The sequence below is a fragment of the Sprattus sprattus genome (assembly GCF_963457725.1).
Source record: "Sprattus sprattus genome assembly, chromosome: 12".
Lineage (NCBI taxonomy): Eukaryota > Metazoa > Chordata > Actinopteri > Clupeiformes > Clupeidae > Sprattus > Sprattus sprattus.
The window spans coordinates 20,663,454-20,688,110 of record NC_137910.1 but is presented as its reverse complement, the minus strand read 5'-3'; the positions used below and the strand labels follow the sequence as shown (position 1 = coordinate 20,688,110).

The following is a 24,657-nucleotide window of genomic DNA, read 5'->3' as shown; positions in this document are numbered from 1 at the left end:
CTCAGTGGGTGGGTGTGATACAACCTCACTTCTCCCTTTACTTTTGGCTGTGAGATGCTGATGAAATCCTACAGATGGAACCTCTGAGAGGCACAAGAGCCTGTGTCTGAGTTTTAGCACTGGACCCTAATGACAGTGTGCACAATAAAGGCTACAGTGGGGAAGATTTGACAGTACAGGGGGATCGCAGAAATAACAAAAGCAGACAGACAGAAGAATGAGAGAGAGAGAGAGAAAGAGAGAGAGAAAAGTAAATGGAACAAGAGGCAGACATTGCAACGAAAATGAGAGACACAGAGAGACAGAGAGAGAGAGAGATGGAGTGTGCCAGTGTGGTACTCACGGTGGGCGGTGTCTTCTCCAGGAAGAGGCGCACCAGCAGTGCAAGCTCCTCTGCGGTGATCCGCTCACTCACCATGGCAACCAGGAGGTCCACCAGCACAGTTTGGCACTCTGAGGGATGGAGCCAGCCACAAGTCACACAAGTGCAGAGGGGGACACTCACACATACATGGACACTCACACAAACACACATCCACACACACACATCCACAGAGATAATACAACACACACGGACACTCACACAGATAATATAACACACACACACACACACACACACACACACACACACACACACAAAGAGATAATACAACACACACACACACACACACACACAAAGAGATAAAACAACACACACACACACACACACACACACACACACACACACACACACAAAGAGATAATACAACACACACACACACACACACAAAGAGATAATACAACACACACACACACACACACACACACACAAAGAGATAATACAACACACACACACACACACACACACACACACACACACACACACACACACACACACACACACAGATAATGCAACACACACTCACACAGAGATAATACAACACACACACACACACACACACACACACACACACACACACACACACACACACACACACACACACACACACACACACACACACACACATTCACATTCACTCTCACATGATCATCTGCAGCCACACACACATACTGCACCAGCATAGGTCTCCATCAGAGCACCACTGCCTCAGGGTTAAAGGCACTCTGTGGCACGGGACCGAAGCTGGAATCAGCCAGCCGTTAGACTACAGAGAGCAAGAAGACTAGAGCCACACACACACACACAAACACACACACAAACATGCCTGCACGCATGCCAGACAGACGTGAAAAGGAAAGAGAAGAAACAGACCTTTATAGCAGGGGTCCAACTGGCTCAATATGTTCTGGAAGCCTCTGAGAATGGTTTTCACAGCACCCTGTGGAGGTGACGGGACACTTAAACTCACGCGTTCCAAACTCGCACCAATTTGAGCCGTGATCCCAACATGGCACATGCCTGCTACAAGCTTTACAGTGATTCACAGATTTTGATGAGGCCAAGTCCAATTAATGGTCATCACGGATAAGCCCATTTTCCCTTCACCAAATCACTGTTATGTCAGTACTGTTTGTTAGACCATGCTCAGTGCAATCACACGGTCAAAGAATAGCCAAGATGACAACCAGACCAAACTAGGTAAGGTGGCTCAGCTGTCTGTTTTAAAGCTGCAGTATATAACATTACAATGTATATTTGCATCCTGTTTCTTTCTGATTTATTTCCTCCTGACATTCTGCAGTAGGCTTTGATCGTAACACGTCAGCAGCTGAGAGGAGCTCAAAGTGAGGGCTTGGGTCTTTAACATGCAGGTGAGTGTCTCTGGCAGAACAAGAGGGGACTGGAAGAACAGACAGGTTTGTTTGTGTACCATTACTTTACTCCCCACATGCTGTGCGGGATCTAGGAGTGCCTGTTTATGAGTGTGTAGGTGTGCACACATGTATTTCTACATACAACGTCTTTATATAAGCCTATCTATTATATATCTTCCCAAATGTGTGTATAGGAGTGTTGTGACTGTCTGTGCCTAGGTCGATGTACATGCACACATGCATGTAAGTGAGTGCACTGACCTGTTTGTAAAGAAGCATGGCGTTCCGGTGGTTGCTGCGCACGGCTCCCAGAAGGCTTTGCAGCACATGGCCCAGCACGTCGAGGTCCGGCGAGCCGGCAGCCAGCAGCTGCAGCTCCATGGTGCAGATCTCTGGGAAGAGCAGCAAGCCCCGGCCAGGCCCCTCGGCCATTACCACCGGCCCAAACGCACATTCCCCCAATGGGGTCGACTCCACCTTCACCCCTGGAGAAGACAATACCAAACACAAAGGATTAGCCAAGGATGGAGCTATTACAGCTGTGAAACACTATTTATCACTACAATTTATTGGGGATATGTTGGCACCACCCTACTCGTGTTCGATATACTTTAACCGCTGTGAACGTCAACCTTCCAGGAACTCAAAGTGAGAGAGCAGAACGACTGGCAGTGATTTTTGATAGTTTTTTAGTGAGGAAAGGAAGCAAATTGAAGCAGTGTGAATATATGATGAACACACAAAGTAGAAACAGGTGAGTGTACAAATTAGCGTGTACATGCGGCCTCTTTGATGCAACTTGGCTGCAGTGACAATATTAGTTGCTTGGCAACATGCTGAGCACTCCGGTTGGAACTATTTTTTGGGGGCAGAGAATGAGCAATCAAAACCCGCCCCAACACAAACACAAACGACCAACTGTGGAAGCATGTCTTGGGACTGGTCTCTTCAATCACACACACAGACAGCATACAGCAGTGGATTTTACCCTGTGTGTGTGTGTGTGTGTGTGTGTGTGTGTGTGTGTGTGTGTGTGTGTTTGTTTGTGTGTGTGTTTGTGTGTGTGTTTGTGTGTGTGTTTGTGTGTGTGTTTGTGTGTGTGTTTGTGTGTGTGTGTGTTAGCCACCTAATAAGTACAAACCCCTAGCTGATGGGTCTCCTACTCTGCTGGTGGTGCAGAACAGAAGCTCCAGTCCTACTACCTCCCTCACACTGCTGGCCCCTAGGCTAAAGGGCCGTGAGGCCTGCTGAGCTTCAGAGCTCCAGGGCTGGGAGTGGCAGACATGGGAGTCCCCCCACATGATTGATCAGCGACCAAACCCAGCAGGAGTCTTTCTCCCTCTCCATCTCTCCTCCCACCTCTCAGTCTCCCCCACACTCTATGGCCACCTCTCCATCTCCCCCTCTCTATGGCCATCCCTCTTTTTCTTTACACACACACACACACACACACACACACACACACACACACACACACACACACACACACACACACACACACACACACACACACACACACACACACACACACACACACACACACACACACACACACACACACACACACAAATGACCATGGCTGCAACTAGACTGGGCCCTGGAGCTGCTGCCATTTTATTTACTATTGAAAGATTGATTTGCGTGTGTGTGTGTGTATGTATGTGTTTGTGTGTACACACATAAACACATTTGCCTTACATTTGATACATGACACAGGAAAAGGATTCCAATAAATTACCTTTAGGTGATCTTAGTTCAATTCAATCTTAACTCATTATCTATTTATTTATTGATGTAGGGCCATTAACAATTTATTTATTCATTTTCTCAAAGCTTCTCACAAATCCAGAGGCCAGAGCTCCTGAAGCACTGCCATTGCATCCCTATGGGTTATGGCTGGACCTCAGGAGGCCGTATGGTATGCAGATGGCGTACAACTTGTGTTGCTGCTAACTCACTAATGGAGTTCTGTAACATAATCAGATTCGCTGCTTACTGGAAGCCTCATCATATGACATGTTTACGAGGTGGACGAGATCTATTAAATTCCAGTGGCCTGAAATTTAAGTCATGCACAAGAGAGTTACAGTTGCCAGCACAGAGTAGAGTTGTATACTGTATTGATAGAAGTTCACACTGCTGCTCAATAAAACCTGTCTTACGATTTCTTCATCAAGCCTGAGGTCTCGGATCAATGAACAATCCATCAAGTGCATATATACAGTAGTTTGACTTATGGCACACATATGTTACCAACTGGCAGCGAAATCAAACAAGTTCCGTAATTCCAAACACGCGGTGGACAATGAAGAAGACTACCAATCCTGCAGACATTCTATCATCAGTAACCAGAAAATCCGTCCACTTTCACACACTGTATACTCTGGAGAAATCTAGGCCAAAGCATCATGACTACAAGGAACCAAAACAAAATGATCTGTGTGCAGGGCAGAGTATGAGTGTGGTGTGTGTGTTTGTGTGAGTGTGTGCGTGTGAGTGTGTGTTGTGTGCTTGAGCCAGTGTGCAACTGAACTGTCAAAACTTCCAAGTCACAAGATTGTGCTCATAAGGCGGCGGTCTGCAGCAGCCTTACCTCATGGCCAGGGAACAATGCGTGCATTCTGGGAGACTGGAGGGAGGTGGAATGTGGCCCATGTGACCACAGCGAGGGGATCAGAGCTGGAGAACATTCTCATTTTCTCTCTCTCTCGCTCTCTCTCTCTCTCTCTATCTAAATGTTTCATTCCCTCTCTCGCATTCCCTCTTTTTCTCTCTACCTCTCTCTACCTCTCTCTCTACCTCTCTCTCTACCTCTCTCTCTACCTCTCTCTCTACCTCTCTCTCTCTCTACCTCTCTCTCTACCTCTCTCTCTACCTCTCTCTACCTCTCTCTACCTCTCTCTCTACCTCTCTCTCCCTCCCTCTCTCCCTCCCTCTCTCCCTCCCTCTCTCCCTCCCTCTCTCCCTCCCTCTCTCCCTCCCTCTCTCCCTGCTTTGTCTTGCTGGCTTTGCACAGGGAAACAGCCAGTGGTCTCACTGATGTGGTCACTAATGTGATATCACAGTTATGATCTCACCGACATGATCCCACCGACATGATCCCACCGTCATGATCTCACCGACATGGTCTCACCGACATGGTCTCACCGACATGTTCTCACCATCATGATCTCACCGTCATGGTCTCGCCACCAGCTCTATTCAACAGCCCATCATGGGGTGGACAGATGGCACCAATCAATGACAAAACAAGGCCGAAGACTGCAACATGTAGCCAAACACAAGACATTTCAAAAGGTCTGTTTCCTTCAGGAGACGCTGACACTGGTCCTGAGCCTTGACAGATGATTAGAACTCTTATAGCGTATGAGAGGACGGACTTCAGCTTACTAACGTTGATGAGCACCCACTAGTCATAATCAGCTCCAAAAGTCTTAATTAAATCCAGGGAATATGAACAGAATAATATACTTATAAGATAATGTGGCAACTGTCTGACCAAACCGCCAGTGACAAAATCCAGGTTATTTAAGACTTGCATGTTTGTATGTATTCCATTGGAATCACAATGATCACTTAATTTTGCCATATTAACAATCTCCTTTTGTGGCAGATGGTGAAATGTATAGTGTCTAGTTTGGCAGATCTCTCATTTTGCCTGGCTCTTGACCAATAGTAACTCCCATTCTGATTAAGGCAGTCGTTTCCCAAAAAGCTTTGTTCTCAAGTCATGTTTGTCATTTCACGGACGTTCCCTGAAAACGTAACGGAAATGGAAAGGGAGAGAGAGAAAGAGAGATGCATTCAGCCGCCACGCTCTCTACAGCACTCCTGTGCGGCGATATTACAACAGAAGCCTGTGAGTCATCAGTCAGAGCACATTTTCTGTCACCCAGCTTAGCTGTGTGTTCTCTGTGACAAAAAAATAAGACAAACACCACTAATCTAGCCATCAATTCCACCCACCAGCACTTCTTTTATTTGTTTTAATTGTGTCAGTTTTATAGCGTACTATAACTGCATTTGCCAACAGTTTTAACGGGCCTCTTGGTCCCCTACCTACGTCAGTGGATAAACAAAGAGAATAGGCCCTATGAATACAAATCTCACACACACACACACACACACACACACACACACACACACACACACACACACAGAATGCGGTGCACAACAGAATACAGCTATACCTCAGTCTGTTAACCATCTCTGGAGTAACACACACACACCAGTCTGAAACTAAAGCACTAGCCACCATGACTCATCATCAAGCACAGAAAGACAGCCTTTCAGCGAGCTTACAACGCCCCCGGGCATGGAGGACAGGATGTTGAGCCCAGCAGACGGGTCAGCTGAACCTGGAAGGAGTTTAGAGCAGTGTGTGTAACATCAGCGTGACTAACTCCCTGGCCGAAACAAGACATCAGCCATGACTACAACGCCATGACTGCAGTGATTACAACGCCACCCTCCCCTACCCCATGTCTGAAATGCCAAGATGGTGAGCACCTCAGGCACAGAAGACTGATAGACAAATATATCTTTTATTGATCCCAAAGGAAACTTGGGCATCCAGTAAATAGATGACAACTGAGATACCAAAGCTTGTCTGATACTGCAACCCATGACTAGGGACTAAAGCAGGGATTAATCCCTATGCCATTGGAATCACAATGATCACTTAATACTGCCATATTTACTGTCTCCTGTTGTGACAGATGTTGAAATGTATAGTTTTTCTACTGTATGTGTCTAGTTTGGCAGATCTCTCATTTTGCCAGGCTCTGATCCAATAGTTACTCCCATTTTGTTAAGGCAGTCGTTTTCACAAAAGCTTTGTTCTCAAGTCATGTTTGTCATTTCACGGACGTTCCCTGAAAACTTGCTGAGGTGTGACAAAAACGAAAAGAAAAGACATGACAGTTAAACCTCCCAGAAGACCATCTTGTCAATGATGCTGAACCATCCAGGGGCTTATAAATACGCAATAAAATACAATAGAATGTAGCAATACGCACATATATATCCTGGCAGTCTCACTGGCACAGCACTGGGTAAGACTCAGCCTTACGCCTCACTCTTCGTCTGAGTGTGTGTGCGTGCCTGCGTGCGCGTGCGCATGTGCGTGTGTGCCTGTGCGCGCGCGTATGTGTATGCATGTGCGCGTGTGTGTGCGCGCGCTGTGTGTGTGTGTGTGTGTGTGTGTGTGTGTGTGTGTGCATGTGTATGCGTGTGTGTGTGTGTGTGTGTGTGCATAGTTGTGTGTGTGTGTGTGTGTGTGTGTGTGTGTGTGTGTGTGTGCGTGTGCACGTGCGTGCGCAGTGCTGGGGTGTTTCCTCCTACCTTCGTCCTGCTGGGCTGAGTCCTCTGGGTTGCTCTCGCTGTCGGCCTCGTAGCCCTCCTCCTCTCCTGGCAGACACCCTCCACACACCTGTGACTCGTCCGCGTCCTCCGACAGTTCGCCTCCCAGGGCAGGCACCTCCACAGTAGCCTGGACCTTCTGGAGGAGAGTGATGAGAGAAGGGGGGGCAGAAGGAAAGAAAGACAAAAAAGAAGTGAGATTGGAGTCATGGCATCTGAACACTGAAACTCATTTCCCTATAGAGGAGGAAAACACGTAGCACCCAATCACATTTCTCATCTATTTGCCCCTCACTAAAGCCTCTCCGCTAATGTGCAGCACACCCCCATAGAGCTCGCATCACAGACAGAACCAGAGCCATCCAGTGGACACGGATAGGGGGATTACACCTTCTTACCCTGCTCCACTTCACACCAAGCCTAGCAGGAATTTGTATCCAGGGAGTGAAAAGCCTTGTCCAGTCTGAGTTGGTAGCAAATCCATCTTGAGAACGGCAGTGATACGAGTGTTTTCAAAAAGTGGACCATTTGTCAAAAGGCAATGCAAAAGTGATAGCCAGAGCGTAATAGTAACAAAGAAAAGAGATGATGTTTGGTCATAAGATTTCATCAGCTGACCAATGGGACATAAACACACCACCATGTTCCCTAGGAGTTCAATCACTCGTGTTCCCTCCTACCATCCGTCTCCTCCCCCCTCTCACTCCCTCCAACTCTCCTCCCCTTCCTCCCCTTCCTCCCCTTCCTTCCTTCCTTCCTTCCGTACTTCCCTCTCCCTCCACTACCTCTCCTTCCCCTCCTCCACTCCCCTCTATCACTCACTACCACCCTCCCTCCCGACATCCCTTGCTGGCACTCCTTCTCTTTTTTGCTCACGCTCTCCCTCTCTCTCCCCCTCACGCGCTCTTTCTCTCTCGTTCTCACACCGTACACACAGACCGTACACACACACCACAAACACAACACACACACACAACACAGTTTATCCGTTTATCTTTAGCTAGAGTTAATAGATCTCTTGAACTCCAAAGGCCGCAGGTCTGTAACAAATCACAGCGGGCCAGGGAGGCAGGTTTTTTAGGAAGAGAGCCCTGTGAGTCATCCAGACCAGACCATACCAGTCCACACGAACGAGCTCTCTACTCTGCCAGGGACCTCCAGAGTTTGGTCACGCCATTTCACCACGGGCCTAAAATAAGCTCCGACCTCCAGCATCTGCCCTCTCTGTCCCGTCCCTTTGAAGCCAGGATTACCGTAAATGCTACCTTCTTTATTCTGATTTCCCCACTACAAAGAGAGAGGCTCTTTCATCTGGGGTTAGGCCGCAGACCTCGCCATGCCATGTTCCGGTCCTTTCTACCATTGCTCCTTAAGGCGACTCTGAGAGATGACGGTGGGGCTAATGCTTTTCATGCTGGTCACAAACCAGCAAATCGCTTCAAAAATCTACAGTACGGTGAATAATAATTTTCTCTCCTTTTAAGGCCGTAACTTTGGTAACGGCTACAGAGAGCTGACAACCATCCTTAATTTAGCCAAACACCCCCACTGGCAGTGTTATGAAAGTCCTATCTAGATTTCTCCTAAAACCTCACAAAGCAGACCCAGATTAATTGAGAACAGAGCAGCTGTTACATAAATATTCAAAGCCATGGCTATAGAACAAGCTTAAGCAGACTGAGATGTTAATACAAAGTGAGAACAAACACACGTTCTTTTGCTATTTCACAGTCCCTGTTTTTCACGCACGCACGCACGCACGCACGCACGCACGCACGCACGCAGTATTGTACTACCTATCCAACACTTCCACAAGGGTCACAAATCACATGTGCCCCACACCCTTTTATAGCCCCCTTCATCTAATACAATAATTTCGCAGCAAACTTATCCAGAATTGAGAATCACCTTCTCACCTCATAATATGACTGAATTATTTCAAAAGAGGAAACAGGACTCATATCAACAAACAAGGTCTGTAGACACTTTCAGATGTGCTACCCAGTTCACAGGCTATGCGGAAACTGATCTAGAACTAGGTGGTAAAAAGGCCATTTGATACTTCATGTTAAGACAGCTATTACAAGCTGTTAATTTAACACGTTCACATCTGATTTCTGCCGTTCTTGGTAGATGTGCTGTGTTAGTTTGGGAGGAGGTCAGAGAGAGGTTAAACACTCCTTTAATAAGTAAGACATTACAACCTCCAACCTCCAAGACAAGAGAGAGCGAGAAAGGCAGGAAGAGGATGAGAGAGAGAGAGAGAGAGAGAGAGAGAGAGAGAGAATAGAAAATGCTGTGTTAGTTTGATTGTTTTTGTTTAATCACAGACAAACAAACAAATAAATAAACAAATCTGTTTACATTTGTTTTGCTCCACTCAGGACTCACTCTCTCTGGTTTCTCCTCAGAGGTGTCGGGGCTGGAGTGGACCTGGGCCAGAGACACGCGGAGCAGCGCGTCAAACAGCGGCACGGCCAAATCAGAGTTCACCACGCCGGAGCGGGAGAGATGGTCCCGCACCTCACACAGGGTCTTATCTACTGACTGCAGCTGCAGGGGGGGAGAGGGAGGGAGAGAGAGAGAGGGAGAAAGAGAGATAGAGAGAGCACGAGTGAGGGTGGGGAGAGAGGGGAGAGAGAAGGAGAGAGAGAAAGAGAGAGAGAGAGGGAGGGTGAGGAGAGGAGAGAGGAGAGAGGGAGAAGGCAAAAAAAAGAAATCACAACCCAGCCTGACATACCTAATTTATCACGATGAATGAATTCCAGTTGGTAAAAGGTTAGAGATGACAGGCTTGGCTGGTGTTGTGCTGTCTTACCTGCAGAGAGAGGTCGGGCTCAATCTTCTGCAGGGCTGATGTGGCGCTGTGGAGGCAGATGGCCAACAGGGCCTCCAGGAGCCTGATGCTCTGCAGGGGCCACTCATCCTCAAGACTGTGGGCCGAATCCCTAGTCCCGAGCCCCGATGGCTCCTGTGGCACGGTCTCTTCCGTGGACCCTGGGTCGGACTGACCTGGGGTAGGGGTGGAAGCCGGAGTTGGGGATCCAGGGTGGGACGGGCTGGCCTTGCCCTTGGTGTCCCGCTTCTTTTTGGGCTTGCCGTCTTTGGTCTTGCAGGTGAGCCTCTGGATGACCATGGTCATGAGGCGTGAGCACACCTCCAGGCCGCCCAGCCGGAAGAATTGCCTCTGGAAGGCGGGGCTGGCCAGGTACACCCACCGGCAGACAGACCACACGTCGGCGGCCCGGCGCACCTGCTCCTTGGAGGGCAGCGCCACGCTGTCCGGGGACAGGCAAGGCAACCGGTTACCCAGGGGCTCGCTGGCCGTGCTGTCGTAGCCCGAGGTGTCCTCTGAGTCGTTGGCCGAGTCGCGGTCCGAGTCCGCCTCTTTGCTCACGCACAGGAAAGCAACACACAGGAAGAGGTTGATGGCGTTGAGCTGCACTTCGCCTTTCTGCCGCCCGGTTCCCGTCGTACCGCCTCCGCTCCGGCTCTTGCGTCCAGGATACGCCTCTCTTAGCCCCTCGTAGAACTTGCTGAGGCTTTGGGGACCCTCCCCGGTTCCGCTCCCGGTGTTTTGGGATCTCAACTCGTCAACCAGGCCCAGCACGGCGTCTCGCTCCAGGGCCTCGGCCCTCTCCAGCTCCTGCAGGGACGTCTCGACTGGCTGCTCCCAGCCGCACAGGATGAGCGTCTCAAACACCTTGAGGGCCCAGGAGCGTGTGGCATCCAGGTACATCAGCTCCGTCACCTGGTTGAGCCCGTTGCAGCTCAGGAAGAGGTCTCGCACCACCCGGCTGTGAAGGCACACATTTGGACACCAGTTGAAAACCAAGCTGAAAGCAACATCACAGTAATAGGCCGCACCTTGCAAATGTTACGACAAGCCTGGGGAAATGAAATGGGTTTTCCCTGACACAGCCTAGTGCAGATTTGAATATTAAAAGCCTCATCTCTTTTTCTACCACCAACACATCGCCTGAATAAACAAATAAATAAACCATAAACAAATATATGCAAATATAAATCATGGAACTGTATGTGTAAAGGAGAAGGGGGAGTAAATCACAACATGACTATGCAAGCCAGCACCCTCCTCGGTCTGGAGTGTATGAAACAAGATCCCATCCACTACCCCTCTGAAGAAAGGCTGCCCACATCTAATTGCAGCCCAACCATAAATGCACCGATGCCCTTAAATCAAGCACATAAACAATTTTGCAGGCTTTCAAGAGCCAACCAAGTGGCAATATGCTGTTTAAGAGGCATGGAATAAAAAGTGACTGATGCCTCTGGAGAGAACAGAGTGATCCCCCCCCCCCCCCCCCCCCCAATGAGTACATCGTTCCTTTCAGCGCTGTGGGAACGCCATTAGCCAAATAATGAATCCGAACACCGCTGGGATCAGGGATGTGTACACTCAAAATGCAATAACAACACCGCAAGGAGGAATGCTAATAGGATTCCGAAGGCATTGCCGATTTATTTAGCTAACAACACTGAAATAATGGGAGAGCCTTGGGTAAGGTGAAGGCAAAGGTCATGGTGAATCTAAGGTGGGCTTTAAAGGGAGCTACAAATGAATTAGAGAGAAGATCTGAGAGGAAGTGAGATAAATGGGCAAAACATATTTTTGTATGACTTGAACCGTAAGACTGACATACTTGTCATGACAACTGATGTCCAATGATTTGACATTATCTGTAATTGTTACAACAGCTCACCAAATGTCATCACATCTTAAAGGGCAAAAGTTACTAAGCCGTCAGAGCATTATGCAGTCGTGACAATTACAGAATATGGTGAAATAACACTGCTAAATCACTGGACATCTGCCATGGCAAAATTATTATCCGGTCATGTTAGTCTTTGTCAAATCAAGTGTTGCCGAGAGGTTCAGGAGGAACTGCGTTTTGTATGTATATATGTATATACACATTTGGACACCATATATAAAAAAAATAGTACAGGAAAAAAAAGAGACCATTTCTCACCTTGACTTGAGAAGTGCAGGAAGTGTCTGCAGGTAGACCAGCAGGACCTCGATGGGCAGGCAGTGGGTATGGTAAGTGCAGGCCTGGGTACAGGTGGTGGAGACTCCCAGCTGTTGGGAATGGTGTGCCAGTTCCACACCTCGCTGCAGTACGGGGCTGAAAATGTGGGTGTAGAGCTGCCACTGTACCACTGCGTTACCTCTTAACGTGAGCTGGCACAAATGCCCGGCAATCTGCTGGCTCAGCTGCCAGTCTTCACCAAACACCAGGTCCTGGTAGGCCTTCAAGGCATCCCATTTCCACAGCATGTCCTCGGCGGCACCGCTGGGCAAGATGCCCTTGGAGCGGTACGAGAGGTTTGGGGAGGTGGTGGAGGACACGGCCTCTCCGCTCGGGGGGCATCCATGCAGGGTCTCCTCCAGGCTGGGCAGCTGGCTGCTGTCGAGGGTGCAGATGTTGCAGGACGCCAGCTTGGCCTTCTCCGAGGGCTGGCTGCCGCCCAGCTGCTCCAGGACGAGCCGGCTCAGGACGCTCAGCACGTGGGACTGGTAGCTGCGCAGCCCGGGAGCTTGGAAGGCCTGCAGCAGCGGCTCCACTACGGAGCGAGGGTCCATGCAGCAGCAGATGCCCACCGCCTGCACCCCGGCCAGCACCTGCAGGATGGTGGAGCCGGTGGGCGCTAGCCTCTGGAGCAGCCGCAGACACTGGTGGGCGCAGGCCGCCAGACAGCAGCAGCGCTCCGGGTACCGCACCTCGCCCTCTGCCTCCTCTTCGAAGGGGTTGCGTCGGGCGGCCTGCTTGAAGGCAGAGACAGGCAGGCCGGTGAGGTCTCTGTGGTGGTGGAGGAAGTGGGAGTACTCGCAGCGGCGATGCCGACGCCGGGAGCACACCGTCTGATGCAGCTGCTCCGACTTGGCCTTCTTGATTGCGCTGAGGATCTTGAGCATGCTGGCCACCAACCCTCGCAGGCGCTCGGACGCCTCCCCGCCGACTTCCGTGTCCCTCGTCATGCCCAAACTTTCCAGCCGCAGGGCTGTGGCCTCAAAGAGGTCCAGCCCACGGTGTTGCACGAACTCGTGGACCAGCTCCAGGGCCTGGCTGAAGAAGAAGGGGTTGGGTGCCGAGGCCTGGAGGCAGCTTAGTAGCACCTGCAGCACTCCCTCCAACAGCTCGGGCAAGAGCAGCGCCCGGTGACGGTATCGCGAGAAGGAAAAGTCCTCTCGGACCTCCTCCAAGGTCTTCTTGGGACGCGGAGCAAAGGGGTCCGCCTGCCGCTCCAGGCAGTGGCGGATCTTGAGCGTGGCTCGCAGGAGGTCCGTCAGGCTGCGGCGCAGGTTGTCTGGCAGCGCCTCGCTCTGGCCCACGTCCACGAACATCAGATGCAGAATGGTGCGCAGGAGCATTCGCTGGACCAGGGCGATGGGTTCCTCCGTCCAGCCTCCTGCAAGTTCATCAATGCCGCAACCACCACCACCACCACTACTACTACTGCTTCCACCTCCTGGCCCACAGCAGTCCCCAAACTCAGTGAGGATCTCTGTGAGCGTTGGAACCACCACCACAGCCAGACCTGGATTGTGGTTTATGGTCATGTCAAATTTGCACACTTTCTCCAACAAGGACAGCAGGACGTGACAGAGGTCAAAGGGGGAGTTCTCCATGCGATTGAAGATGGAGAGGGCTGTAGGGTCTGTTAGTACGTCATTGTCCAGCCCCTGTGGGCCAAAGAGCCTGGGATGGGGCTGGGAGCACTCTAGCGTGTTCATTGTGTCGGCGCTCGGATTTCGCTGGGGTGTGGCTGGCTGCTGAGGCTGTGGAAGGGCGTTTGATTGGTGGTGTTGCCAGCTCACACGGAGGGTAGAGCCGTGAGACCTGCGGTGCTTGGACCCTGGAGCTGGGATCTTGTCGTCCGAGTTTCCGGCTTCTGAGTCCGAGGTGGAGAGCTGGGACTTTCGCGCATCCCTCACCGAGTAGCGCTGGGCGGTCCGCCGTGACCGACGGGACTTCCAACTACCAGACAGGCGCTTGCCGGAATTCTGAGCATCGGAGCCAGCCTTTTCCTGCCCTGCCTTCAGAGGGACGGTCCTTCCCTCCCGGCTAAGGAACACTTCCAGCAGAGAAGGCAGTGTGAAATCTATCAACATACACAAATTTATATTTATACATATTCATTCTGTCTTACATTTTAAGTGCTTTTTGAACTGCTTTGTGATGAGACATCAGTGGTGGTGTAAACAAATAAAAAATGCATTTATTTAAGGTAAGGTAAAAGAAGAGGTGAAGGGGTCTATTAATGGACTGTTTGAACTAATTAAATATACACCATCCGAGTGTCGCATTCTCACAATAACAATAATCTAACTCCGCAAAAGCAGCCCCTGCTTTGACATGTTTAGGTTAGGCACAGAGAGAAGAGCATCAAATGAGGATCCAATCAAGCAGTAATGTAGAGAGCCCATGCAAGAACAGATTAGCAAGTCCCTACTAAATACTCATGGCCCTAAGGTCAGCCGGTCCATGCATCCTCCCCTGCTTTGAATGCATGGTTTTTTTCCTTCCCTCATTACCCTTCTTCACTATTCATCACATGCAATGGACCACAGTTGTTTGAGGAATTATAAAAGGATCAAGTTACACCAGTGAATTAAACACCATTAGCTTGGCCAGTACACATCTTTTATTGAACAGCTACATTAGTAAGCAGTATCCTCACTGAGGTTGGGAATACACAATGTATATCAGCTTCTCATTTACTCCTGGTCAGCTAATCAAGCAGCACAGCACAGCATAACACAGCATAGCGCTCGAGTCATTATTCACTGGCCTAATTTTAGAAACTGGCTGTGAGGTCTTGTTTATGTAGTCCAGTCAACTAGCATGTAAAAGTTTTTCATCGCACATCACACCACAAGTATCACATTTAAGTGTTTAGTGTTCCTAAGGTCTATAAAGTAAAAAAAAAAATGGAATAGGACTAAGGATAAAACTAAGACAAGGGGAAATACAGGAGAATAAGATAAGAACAAGAAGAGGTTAAAACCGTAGTTTTAAAATCCATGTTTTCCCATAAGCACAGCAGTGATGAGAACTGACCTGGGGCCTTCTCCTCTTGCACTGGGATCTTCCAGACGAGCGGCAACAGTGACAGCAGCAGGGTCAGTAGCTCCTCCCGACAGGTCAGCTCCTGAGCAGAGGAGAAAAAAAAACCCACACGGTCGGTTTTTCTGAACTATACAACGTTTCTCAGGGAGAAAAAGTCACCTTCCGTCTTGTTTAACTCAACTCTGCTCACCCCCTTTAGAATCGCTTTACCTGCAGATAGAGGATGCTACGTGACAGTGGTTAATAACAGAAACTCTTCGAAAACGTTTTCCACGGACCAATCTCTGCTTGAGAAATCGTTCAAGTGGACATGTTGTGTGGAAGCACGTCCCCTAAATACTGGCCCCTCCCTGAGGCGTCGGAGCACACCAGCATTCCTCGGTCAGGAGAGAAAGCACTCCTGGATGTGTGAAATTAAAAGCAAATACAAGAGCCTTGCCAGCCACCTCACGTGACCCCAGGTAAACAAGTCCTGGAAACATCCACGCTAGCAACATAATTGCTGATATTCTTCTTCAGCATGACATCTTAAATGTACTGACGGCTCCCATCCTTCTCGCCGTTGTGTTTAACATTGCTGTTGCGTGGTCATAAAAAAACCTAAGTAATGCGGCAGAGAAAAAGCTCAGCCGATTTGGCAATCAGGGTGCACATATAAGATAAACACGAGAAGGCACTTCAGAGACCATGAGCAAGTGCTGATTCAACAGCTTCTCACGGCAAACACACACAAGGAGAGAAACAGGGGCAGAAGGGAGGAAGGCGTCAAAAACTGGAGTCATCTCACCATGGCATGAAAAGAGCAAGGCTGTAGTCACTCACAGAATCACACTTCATCTCATTCGTGGATTTACAATGACCATTTTTGATCACCACCAAACCAAACAAAATAACACCTACACAGACTCACATTTCTCATGCATCTACGATGACCACTTTAGAGCACCACCAAAGCAGTAAGATAACATACAGTGGTCAAAACATCATATCGGTGTCATTAAAGCAGGCCGTGATGTAACTGCTTCTAGGAAGCATAGCGCAAACAAGTGCCTGGGGTGTCAACATGTGGCTCATTGCTGACACACAATATAACAGTCGAGAGAAAACAGTAGCAGGAACAGATGCAAGGGGTTGAACTTCTGAGTAGCCAGTAGTGCCATTGACGGCGCCTGCTTTTGAGTGACAGACGCGCACAGCCAGATAACTTTTTTTAAAAGGCTTGACTTGTGTGGACTCATCACTTAAAAGGGAAATACTGGGGACAAACAAGGGGGCAGGGGAACAGTGGATCCTCTCTTCTGCATCATTACAGCCGAGTAACATGCTTTGATCCATTAAATTGGAATTTCCATCTAACAAATCCCTGCCAAAACACAATTTACTTAATTTCCCTCATGAAAGATGGAATTATTTTTTGGAGTATAACTAAGAACACAGCTGCACTGTGAAATGAGTTTGCTTTAGGCATATTTATCAGTGAATAAAAACATTGTCAGGCAATTTCTCTCTCCCCATTCATAGGATAGATAGGAGCCTGATCTTCTTCACCCAAAATAGCTGCCCAGAGGCGTTGCCAAGATGGCTGCCGAGTGGCGAGACTTGCCTATAAGGACTTTGGTAAAAATCTAAAGTCCAACTGTAAATGACAACAATTGAATAAACAAGTTGGATGCCAGTTAGACCAAATATACTTAAATGATCAAATTAACCTGATAAATCTGAATGCATGGCAGAGTGATAGAGTAGAAGAGCAGGGGAAGAGAGGATCCACAAGCTTAAAGATGGAGGAGAGGAGAGGAGAGGAGAGGAGAGGAAGACACCAAACACTCTGAAGTGTTGGGTTTTATCCCTCAAAACCCATTGCTATGCATTTGCCAGAAGCCAATCCCGTAATGCAATATTCTACCCCTGATGCCTTGATATAATATTCTCTCCCCACCAACCATTTGATTGGTCGTCTGTAAACGCTGAGGCAGAGGTCATGGGGCTAGTCAATTTATATGACTATGGCTGGTACTCCAGACTGCAATGACACCATGATCAGACTGCTGCCTACACATCACAGGGAACAGTTCCAGACCAAACATGAATACTCTACATTCATATTCAGTTGTACATAACCCTCTGTCAGAGAGACATCCCCTGGATGGTTATGCTTGTGCCCTTGAGCAAGGCTCCTAACCCCGATCACTGCTCCCCGGGCGCTGCTGAAGGCAGCTCACTGCTCCGGGTTAGTGTGCTTCACTGTGTGCCTCACTGTGTGCTTCACTACCCTGGATGGGTAAAATGCAGATACTAAATTCAGAGTGTGTGTGTGTCACTATCCCTGCCGTTAAAACAGTCACTAGTCACTAGGGCTCCATTTCCATTAAGGCTGAAGCAAGCAACCAAGAGCTTAAGCAGGGTTCCCACTCGAAGTCAAATATAAAATTCCATGATTTTCCATGACTTTCCAGACCCAAAAAACAGAATTTCCATGACCACTTCCGTAAAAAGTTTTTAAAAGTGTGAAAACTGAAGATTATATTCACCCCTAGAGCTGTTCTTTGTAAAACTTAACTTTAAATGTCAAAAACAACCACCCTTCTTGGCTGAAATTTGAGATTTGCCAAACAAAACCAATGCCAATATTTGTGACTGACACCAACAACGTCACCACTGAAGCACTGTCGAAGCGTTCATGAACACACCAGACCGTATAGCTGGCTAAACACCAGACTGTATAGCTGGCTAAAAAAGACAACAGTCCATGATTGGTGGTTTGCTAACATCAACTTTTAAATTGATGTTCATCAGACCACTAACATTAATAATAAATAATAATAATAATTCATTTTATTTTTAACGCACTTTTCATTCAAAGGAATCTCAGAGTGCCTACATTACTGTGCATATTCCGTCAGATTTGCAAAGCGTATGAAAACAAAGTTGTACACAAAACTAAAAAGTAAAGCAACAAAATGCACATGATATTCCAGGACTCGTGGGAACCCTGTTAAGGAATGCAGAATGTGGTAATTAGTTAAACTGTGACCAGGCGATAGAGGGGCTGATAGCATCCAATGCATGGGGGTTGCTGTGAATACAACAAGTCCAGGTTGGGAAGCTGAGGTGTGACTGCTGACCTTTGACCCCCCCCCCATGCATTTGCATTTCTAACGCAGGCAGCATAAAGGCGCTCACATGCTTATCCGATCGTGCTCTCCGATCTCACGAGGCACGCCTTTAAACGCCCTCCTTGAAGTGGGACCACACCTTTGAGCACCTCGGAGAGCCATCCGAGGGTGTCGGATGGCCTCTGGAGCACCGCTTGAATTTTCTCACTATTCGATCCGACTATCCGATCCGAGCTGTCCGACACCCCTGGCTAAAATGACGTTTCCTGTTTCGTTCCCTATGACAGCACCTCCGTTTTTAAAAAATCTCTGAGAGATCGCTGGGAACCTGGGGCTGGAGGTCCAGGAGTGCATTGGAGTTGGAGGAAGATCAGGGACAAGTTTGTAAAAATGAAAAAAACTACCAGCGGCGATGCAGGAGGAAAACCGACATCTCCCTTCTTCCTTGCTCTATCGTGGCTCTCGCCGCATATAAAGCATAGGGAGACGTCGTCTAATTACAGCAATAATAAAAACATTTCTTGGTTTTCGAACAGCCTCTTTGTGTTTGAGTTAGCAGAGCATGCAGTGTAAATGATTAAATTGTAAAATAACCTGAATTGTAGACGTAAAAAAGCAGAACTGTTTGTGTGGTATAATAATAGAAAATATTCGGCAATAACCGCGAGCTTGGTCATTGTCGTTAGTAATTCATTTCACAACAACAGCCTCTGATCATTAACTGAAAATACACGGATAAAAACAAACGATTTCTTATTTTATAGTTTGTTGTTGATGATGTAATGGCCTTGTAACATCATAATAAACCGTTGGTAATCTCCACAGCCCCTCGTAGAACCATGCAGGTAGAGGTGAGTCGTACAATCATCAGATTAGAAAGGGCGTGTCTCTCCTGAAGTCGTACGAGGTGAATTGGATAACCATGCAAATGCCTTAATAAAGGGCTATGCGATGGACCTGCTGTGGATTCTTCAAAGGTCTTACTCTGACATCACCCCCTGGAGAGGAGCCAAAAGTCATTTATAGGTAAAGGTAAATTCTAAGCAGGAGAACTTTAAGCTGAACTGATCAGCTGCCTCACTCCCCCCTGCCCCGCCCCGCCACCCCAAACACCACACACTCACACTTCCAAAACAGTTTTCTCTATGTCTTCCTGACAAGTGAAATGTGAGTCATTTCCCCAAATCCAATCCCTCATCTTGAACATTAATGACAGCAAATGCATAGGGACTGTGTTCAGGGACCTGAAATAGAGTTATTTTGTTTTGCATTTTTTTTCTTCCCAGCAGCCTTATCTATGACATGATGACATGTCCCCGTGTGCACCCAGCATATCCGTTGCCTTGATCGACCGCTTCTGTGGTTGAGCATGCAGCGGCAAGGCCATTTGCAAATTGTGTGGCGAAGGCATGTCCCATGGCTCAGTTGGGCTGCTATGGAAACATGATCAGCCTCTGAGGTTCCAGGGGCTCCTGACAGAATGACAGCAGCGTGGAGGATCTATCCAACAAAGACGACAGTCCTGGCGGTCATGCAGCACACTTGATTCGTGACAGAGACCTGGGAGTTGGAGTGTTCAGCTTCTCATTGTGGTTAAGGTCAGCGCGGAGACAAGAACAAGGCTGCTGAAACATCTGCGGGGAATGCAATGCAATCTAAATGCAAAATAATTGCATGGCCACTTCTCTCCCCGCTCTATTGAGAGGGAAGTCATTCTGAATCAAAACCTATTAGCATTACACTGTGAATCAATTTGTGGGTTTAGGAGTTTCTGAGCAAAACAGGAGGGAATGTAACTAAGTTGACAGAGAGTCAGACTGAAAGGTGAAACAGAACAAATCACCAGTCTACAGGATGAGAACAGAATTTGTGCACATGCGTGTATGTGTGTGTGGTTGCGTGTGTGTATGCGTGCCTGTGTGTGTGTGTGTGTGTGTGTGTGCTTCCTTGTACTGGTGGTTGGGTATATTCTGTCTGTTTCCATTTCTGTGCTGTAACATTTTATTTTATTTTTTCAAAGCCAATAATGTTCTGCTAATGGAGCAGCACTGTTGTACACTCTCCTTATTTGCTCTGTAATCACCAAGAACCAAGAACAAGAATGTAAGCAACAATTTATCAGCAACTAAGCTGTAGTTGTAGGGCTCCTAAGTGACACCATAAAGCATGGAAATGTAACATGTGGTGTATAAAGGTTTGGTGCTGCAAGACAGCAGACCTCATCACTTTTGGTGGCATATGGCCAGGTGAAGGACAAATAAACACACCGATCATTCCCACTAGCCGCCCAGGCTATGCATTATGCAGTTCTGTGGACTACAACGCACCACCCCTTGAAAATCTAAGAAAATCTTTCACAGCACATGATGACAGCCATATCGCCAAAAAATACCTGTTAACTTGCTAGTTTAAGACCAAAATGTCTTACTGCTGCTTTGAAGCAAAAAACGTGACAGTTCTGCTACCTCATTACATTTTGTTTAGTTAACAGTAAAGGTCTTCGCTGTAAGTATACTCATACCTGGGTCAAATTCGTATATAGTTAACAGTAAAACGCTTTCTCTGTGAGCGTAAGCTCCAACCTCGTCACTTTCGTATAGAGTTAACAGTAAAGGTCTTCTCTGTGAGTTCCTACCTTGTCACTTTCGTATATAGTTAACAGTAAAGGTCTTCTCTGTGAGCGTGAGTTCCTACCTCGTCACTTTCGTATATAGTTAACAGTAAAGGTCTTCTCTGTGAGCGTGAGTTCCTACCTTGTCACTTTCGTATATAGTTAACAGTAAAGGTCTTCTCTGTGAGCGTGAGTTCCTACCTCGTCACTTTCGTATATATTTAACAGTAAAGGTCTTCTCTGTGAGCGTGAGCTCCTACCTCGTCACTTTCGTATATACAGTAGTTAACAGAAAAGGTCTTCTCTGTGAGCTCCTACCTGGTCTATGATGGAGTCCAGGGTGCTGAGCAGGAGAAAGCCGCGTCCTCGCACCAGGTACTCCCCCAGCGCCACCATGTGGCTCTCCTCTTCCTCATCCTCCCGCGTCTCCGACCGCTGGGCCACCGTACTGCACAGCTGCAGCACATCCGTCAGGAACTCCCGCGCCAGCGTGTTACTGGCCCCGCTCATATCCGAGCTGAAAGATAGGAAGGAAGGATGATTAACACACAGGAAAAGGGATTGGGGGTAGCTATGACTTGTGAAAGCAACAATAGAAAAAAAATCCCCTCACTATCAGATTACTCACAGAGCGCAGCAGAGACTTGTTCTTGCTAAATGTTTCCTACTTTTAAGGTCCTGTTTTAAGCTACCATGCACATCTCTTTTCTTATGTGCAACAGCACTGCCTAGTTACACCAAGAGTTCCTTATCGGCACTGGCAACCTGCAGCCACGGCTGCTCTCTCCGTGTCAGAGGTAGCAGCCTTAAGAGGAAGTCAACACCAACTAGAACCAGTAGTGGTGAACAAAAGTGAGAATACCTACTGAAACTCTGACATTTTCTAGAAGAAGTGGAAGCGGAAGTGTATTGCTTTGTAAACATTCTCTTGTTTACATGTCATTAGGAATGATCTGCACACAGTTCATCTGAGCACAACAGCTAAATTAACTAGACATGCATTTCCTGAAGGAAATACCAGTGTATACAAAGCAAAATAAATAATTTAAAAATAAAATGTATTAAAAAATAAATCTAAAGTTAGAGATAAGAACATTTAACACAACGCAAAAAGGGAGAGGCAATGTACAAGCCCTACTGAAGCAAAGGACCTACAAGAGATCAACAGAGGAAGACGACATTGCTGTGAACCAGGAACCTCCTGACTGCTTCTGTAACCAACGTAATGCATTTTAAGTAGCGCCACACACATCTCTAGTCTTGGTTACGCAGTAATGCAATCAAAGCGCAAAAGATACTGCGAGGATCCTGTGCCCCGGGATCTTGGACGTGCAACCGAAAGTTATGTAATGAGATTACGCTCACAGACTCTCGAAAAGGTGGTTACTATTCCAGCCCAATCAAACAGATCACTGTCTCCATCCCCTTCATACAACAAATTTCTAATTATTAAGCCTTCAAAAATGTTTAAAAAAAAAAGTGCTGTGACAGAGTGATGGCTGGATGCAGAGCAAGTGCAATCTGGTTGCCTGGTGGTTAGAGCCCCAATCCCTCAGTGCATCAGAGGAAACACTGAAATCTCAGACAGCTTTTGCAATTACGCCACAGAGGGAGCAGAGCGGCTGCTTTGCCTAGAAAATCCTGACAGTTCTTCCATTCAAAGAAGCCGAGAAGATGCATTAGCATGGATTATAAAATCTCTGGGTCATGCAACAGTTACACAGGGGGAGAATGTGTCTCGCAAGCCCTGGGGCTCAGAATCATGGTTTCTGTTGCATTTTCATCTTTCTTTTCTCTTTTACTGCATTATATCAGAAGCATAACAAATACTTTCCATATCTGATCCTGAAGTGAAAGTATGTCGGTGAACAAAGTACAGATTTTGTGTGGCTAGTATCAGTTTTCACTACTGTTTGAGAGCAGCTATAGCATAAACAAATACATCTTAAAATGAGCTTTCCTTACCTTAAGACTACCTTAATACTAACTACACTGCAAAAAATGCTTTTCTAACCTAGTGTTATTACTCTTATATTGAGATGAAAAATCTAGTTGGTCTTGTTTCTAGCTAAATTGTACTTACCTAGTGCTTTCTTGGTAAGGTTATTTTTACCTATTTCAAGCAAATATTACTTATTTTAAGAAATCATAACAAGCCAAATTTGCTTAACACACTGGCAGCCAAATTTGCTTGTTTTAAGCAAAATCCTGCTTAAATATGTAATTATTTGTCTTAAATCTAGAGGGGCATTTTTTGCAGTGTAAGAAGGAATAAAGAAATGAGACACTACTCTACCCATTAGAAGAAGTGCTTTTGGTCTTCTCTGACAAGTTGTCACTCTGACACAAAAGCTACTGTACTCCTGTAATCCGAATGAAATCTTCTGTTCCGAGAAGAAAACTCCTTGATAGATAAATACTTTTCTTCAGCACATCCTCATGTTCATCCTCTGAGTGCAGACAACAGACATAAACACATACTGAAATTTCTCCAACTTTAAAAACACACACACACACAGAGAGCAATGCTCCAAAGCACTTTCACGTTCACGTTCACACACACACACACACAGAACACCCCTACCCACAGAGACACGCCTCTCACCCTCACAGTTTTACACACCAACGAAAATACTGGTTCAAAACTGAAACAGCCCACTAGTCCGCCTACCTCCTACTACAGCCCTGAGGCCAAAACTACAGACTGGCATCATTGTAATGCTTCACCAAAGCTGCCGGGGATCGGTTCCATTCATCCCAAAAGAATATCCCTCTTCCATCTGAATTTTTCCGGCTTCAGTCCGAGCTCCTAAGTCGTTCGTCCGCAGGGCCCCGGCACAGTCGCCCAGAGTTTGACTGGAGCTTTCTGTCCTGCCGCGCAAATTCCATTAAATTGGAATTTCAAATGGAAGCTTTCCAGATTCTGAGTTGATCAGTGCATCACATGAAAGCATGTGATTTCACATGGTACTGGGAATGGCCCCCTAGGAGCCAATCAGCACGCAGCCTGTGACTCAGGGGACACTTTAGAGTTGCTCAGGGCCATGCCCTTAGGCTCACTGATACCCCCAACCCCCTTCCCGGGCAGAATTACCATCTCAAGGGGCTCTTGATGCAACAACAGCACCCAAAGATCACAAACACATGTGGTCACTGCTGTAGGGTGTCTGTTTGTGGTTATTGTATTGCTTTTGTCCAAAGGACAATTGTAAAAAGGACAATAAAAAACAGATTAAAAAAAACACAAGTTTTTTTTTTTTTTTTTTTAAACTTGCCATTCTCATGCTTCCTGCCCCACCCCCCTACCCCCTACTAAAATGCCTACTGTTTCACTTGCTATAAAATAATGGCCTTTTGTGAACCTTTGGCCATAAAGCTGCCCTGCTTGAGAGGGGATGGACCACGTGAGTGCTGTTAGTAACATCACGGCTCCTCAGCAGGCGAGTACTGTGAGGGACTTCAGATCTTTAGTACATCCTTACAATTGACCTTATTATTGTGCAACCCACTGACCAGGATGAGTCACAAAGCAGGTTAAACTGTTACCAGCATCGTAATTATCTCTTTGTCCTTATGTGATCTCCACAACTGCCCTGCATCTTCATGATCAAAGGCCAACCATTCAGAAGAAAGTCTGTCTATTTCAGGTCCCTACAGAGACAGACCTGTGTCATTCTACATCAATAACAGTAATGAGTCATGAGTAACATAATGTTAT

General features: G+C 47.3%; 1 protein-coding gene across 1 annotated transcript in view; it reads right to left on the bottom strand.

The window, feature by feature from the left end:
• The window catches only part of lyst (lysosomal trafficking regulator), a gene marked incomplete at its 3' end in the record, with an annotated part of 87,343 nt that overhangs the window by 42,006 nt on the left and 20,680 nt on the right, over positions 1–24,657 (bottom strand). The window contains exons 4-12 of the mRNA XM_080849072.1: positions 21,258–21,456; positions 15,204–15,294; positions 12,111–14,244; positions 9,935–10,913; positions 9,508–9,669; positions 7,099–7,255; positions 2,017–2,240; positions 1,253–1,319; positions 344–453 (exon numbers count right to left, since the gene is read on the bottom strand). Coding sequence (XP_080705198.1) covers positions 344–453; positions 1,253–1,319; positions 2,017–2,240; positions 7,099–7,255; positions 9,508–9,669; positions 9,935–10,913; positions 12,111–14,244; positions 15,204–15,294; positions 21,258–21,456 — 4,123 coding nt within the window. The remainder of the gene's footprint in view (positions 1–343; positions 454–1,252; positions 1,320–2,016; positions 2,241–7,098; positions 7,256–9,507; positions 9,670–9,934; positions 10,914–12,110; positions 14,245–15,203; positions 15,295–21,257; positions 21,457–24,657) is intronic.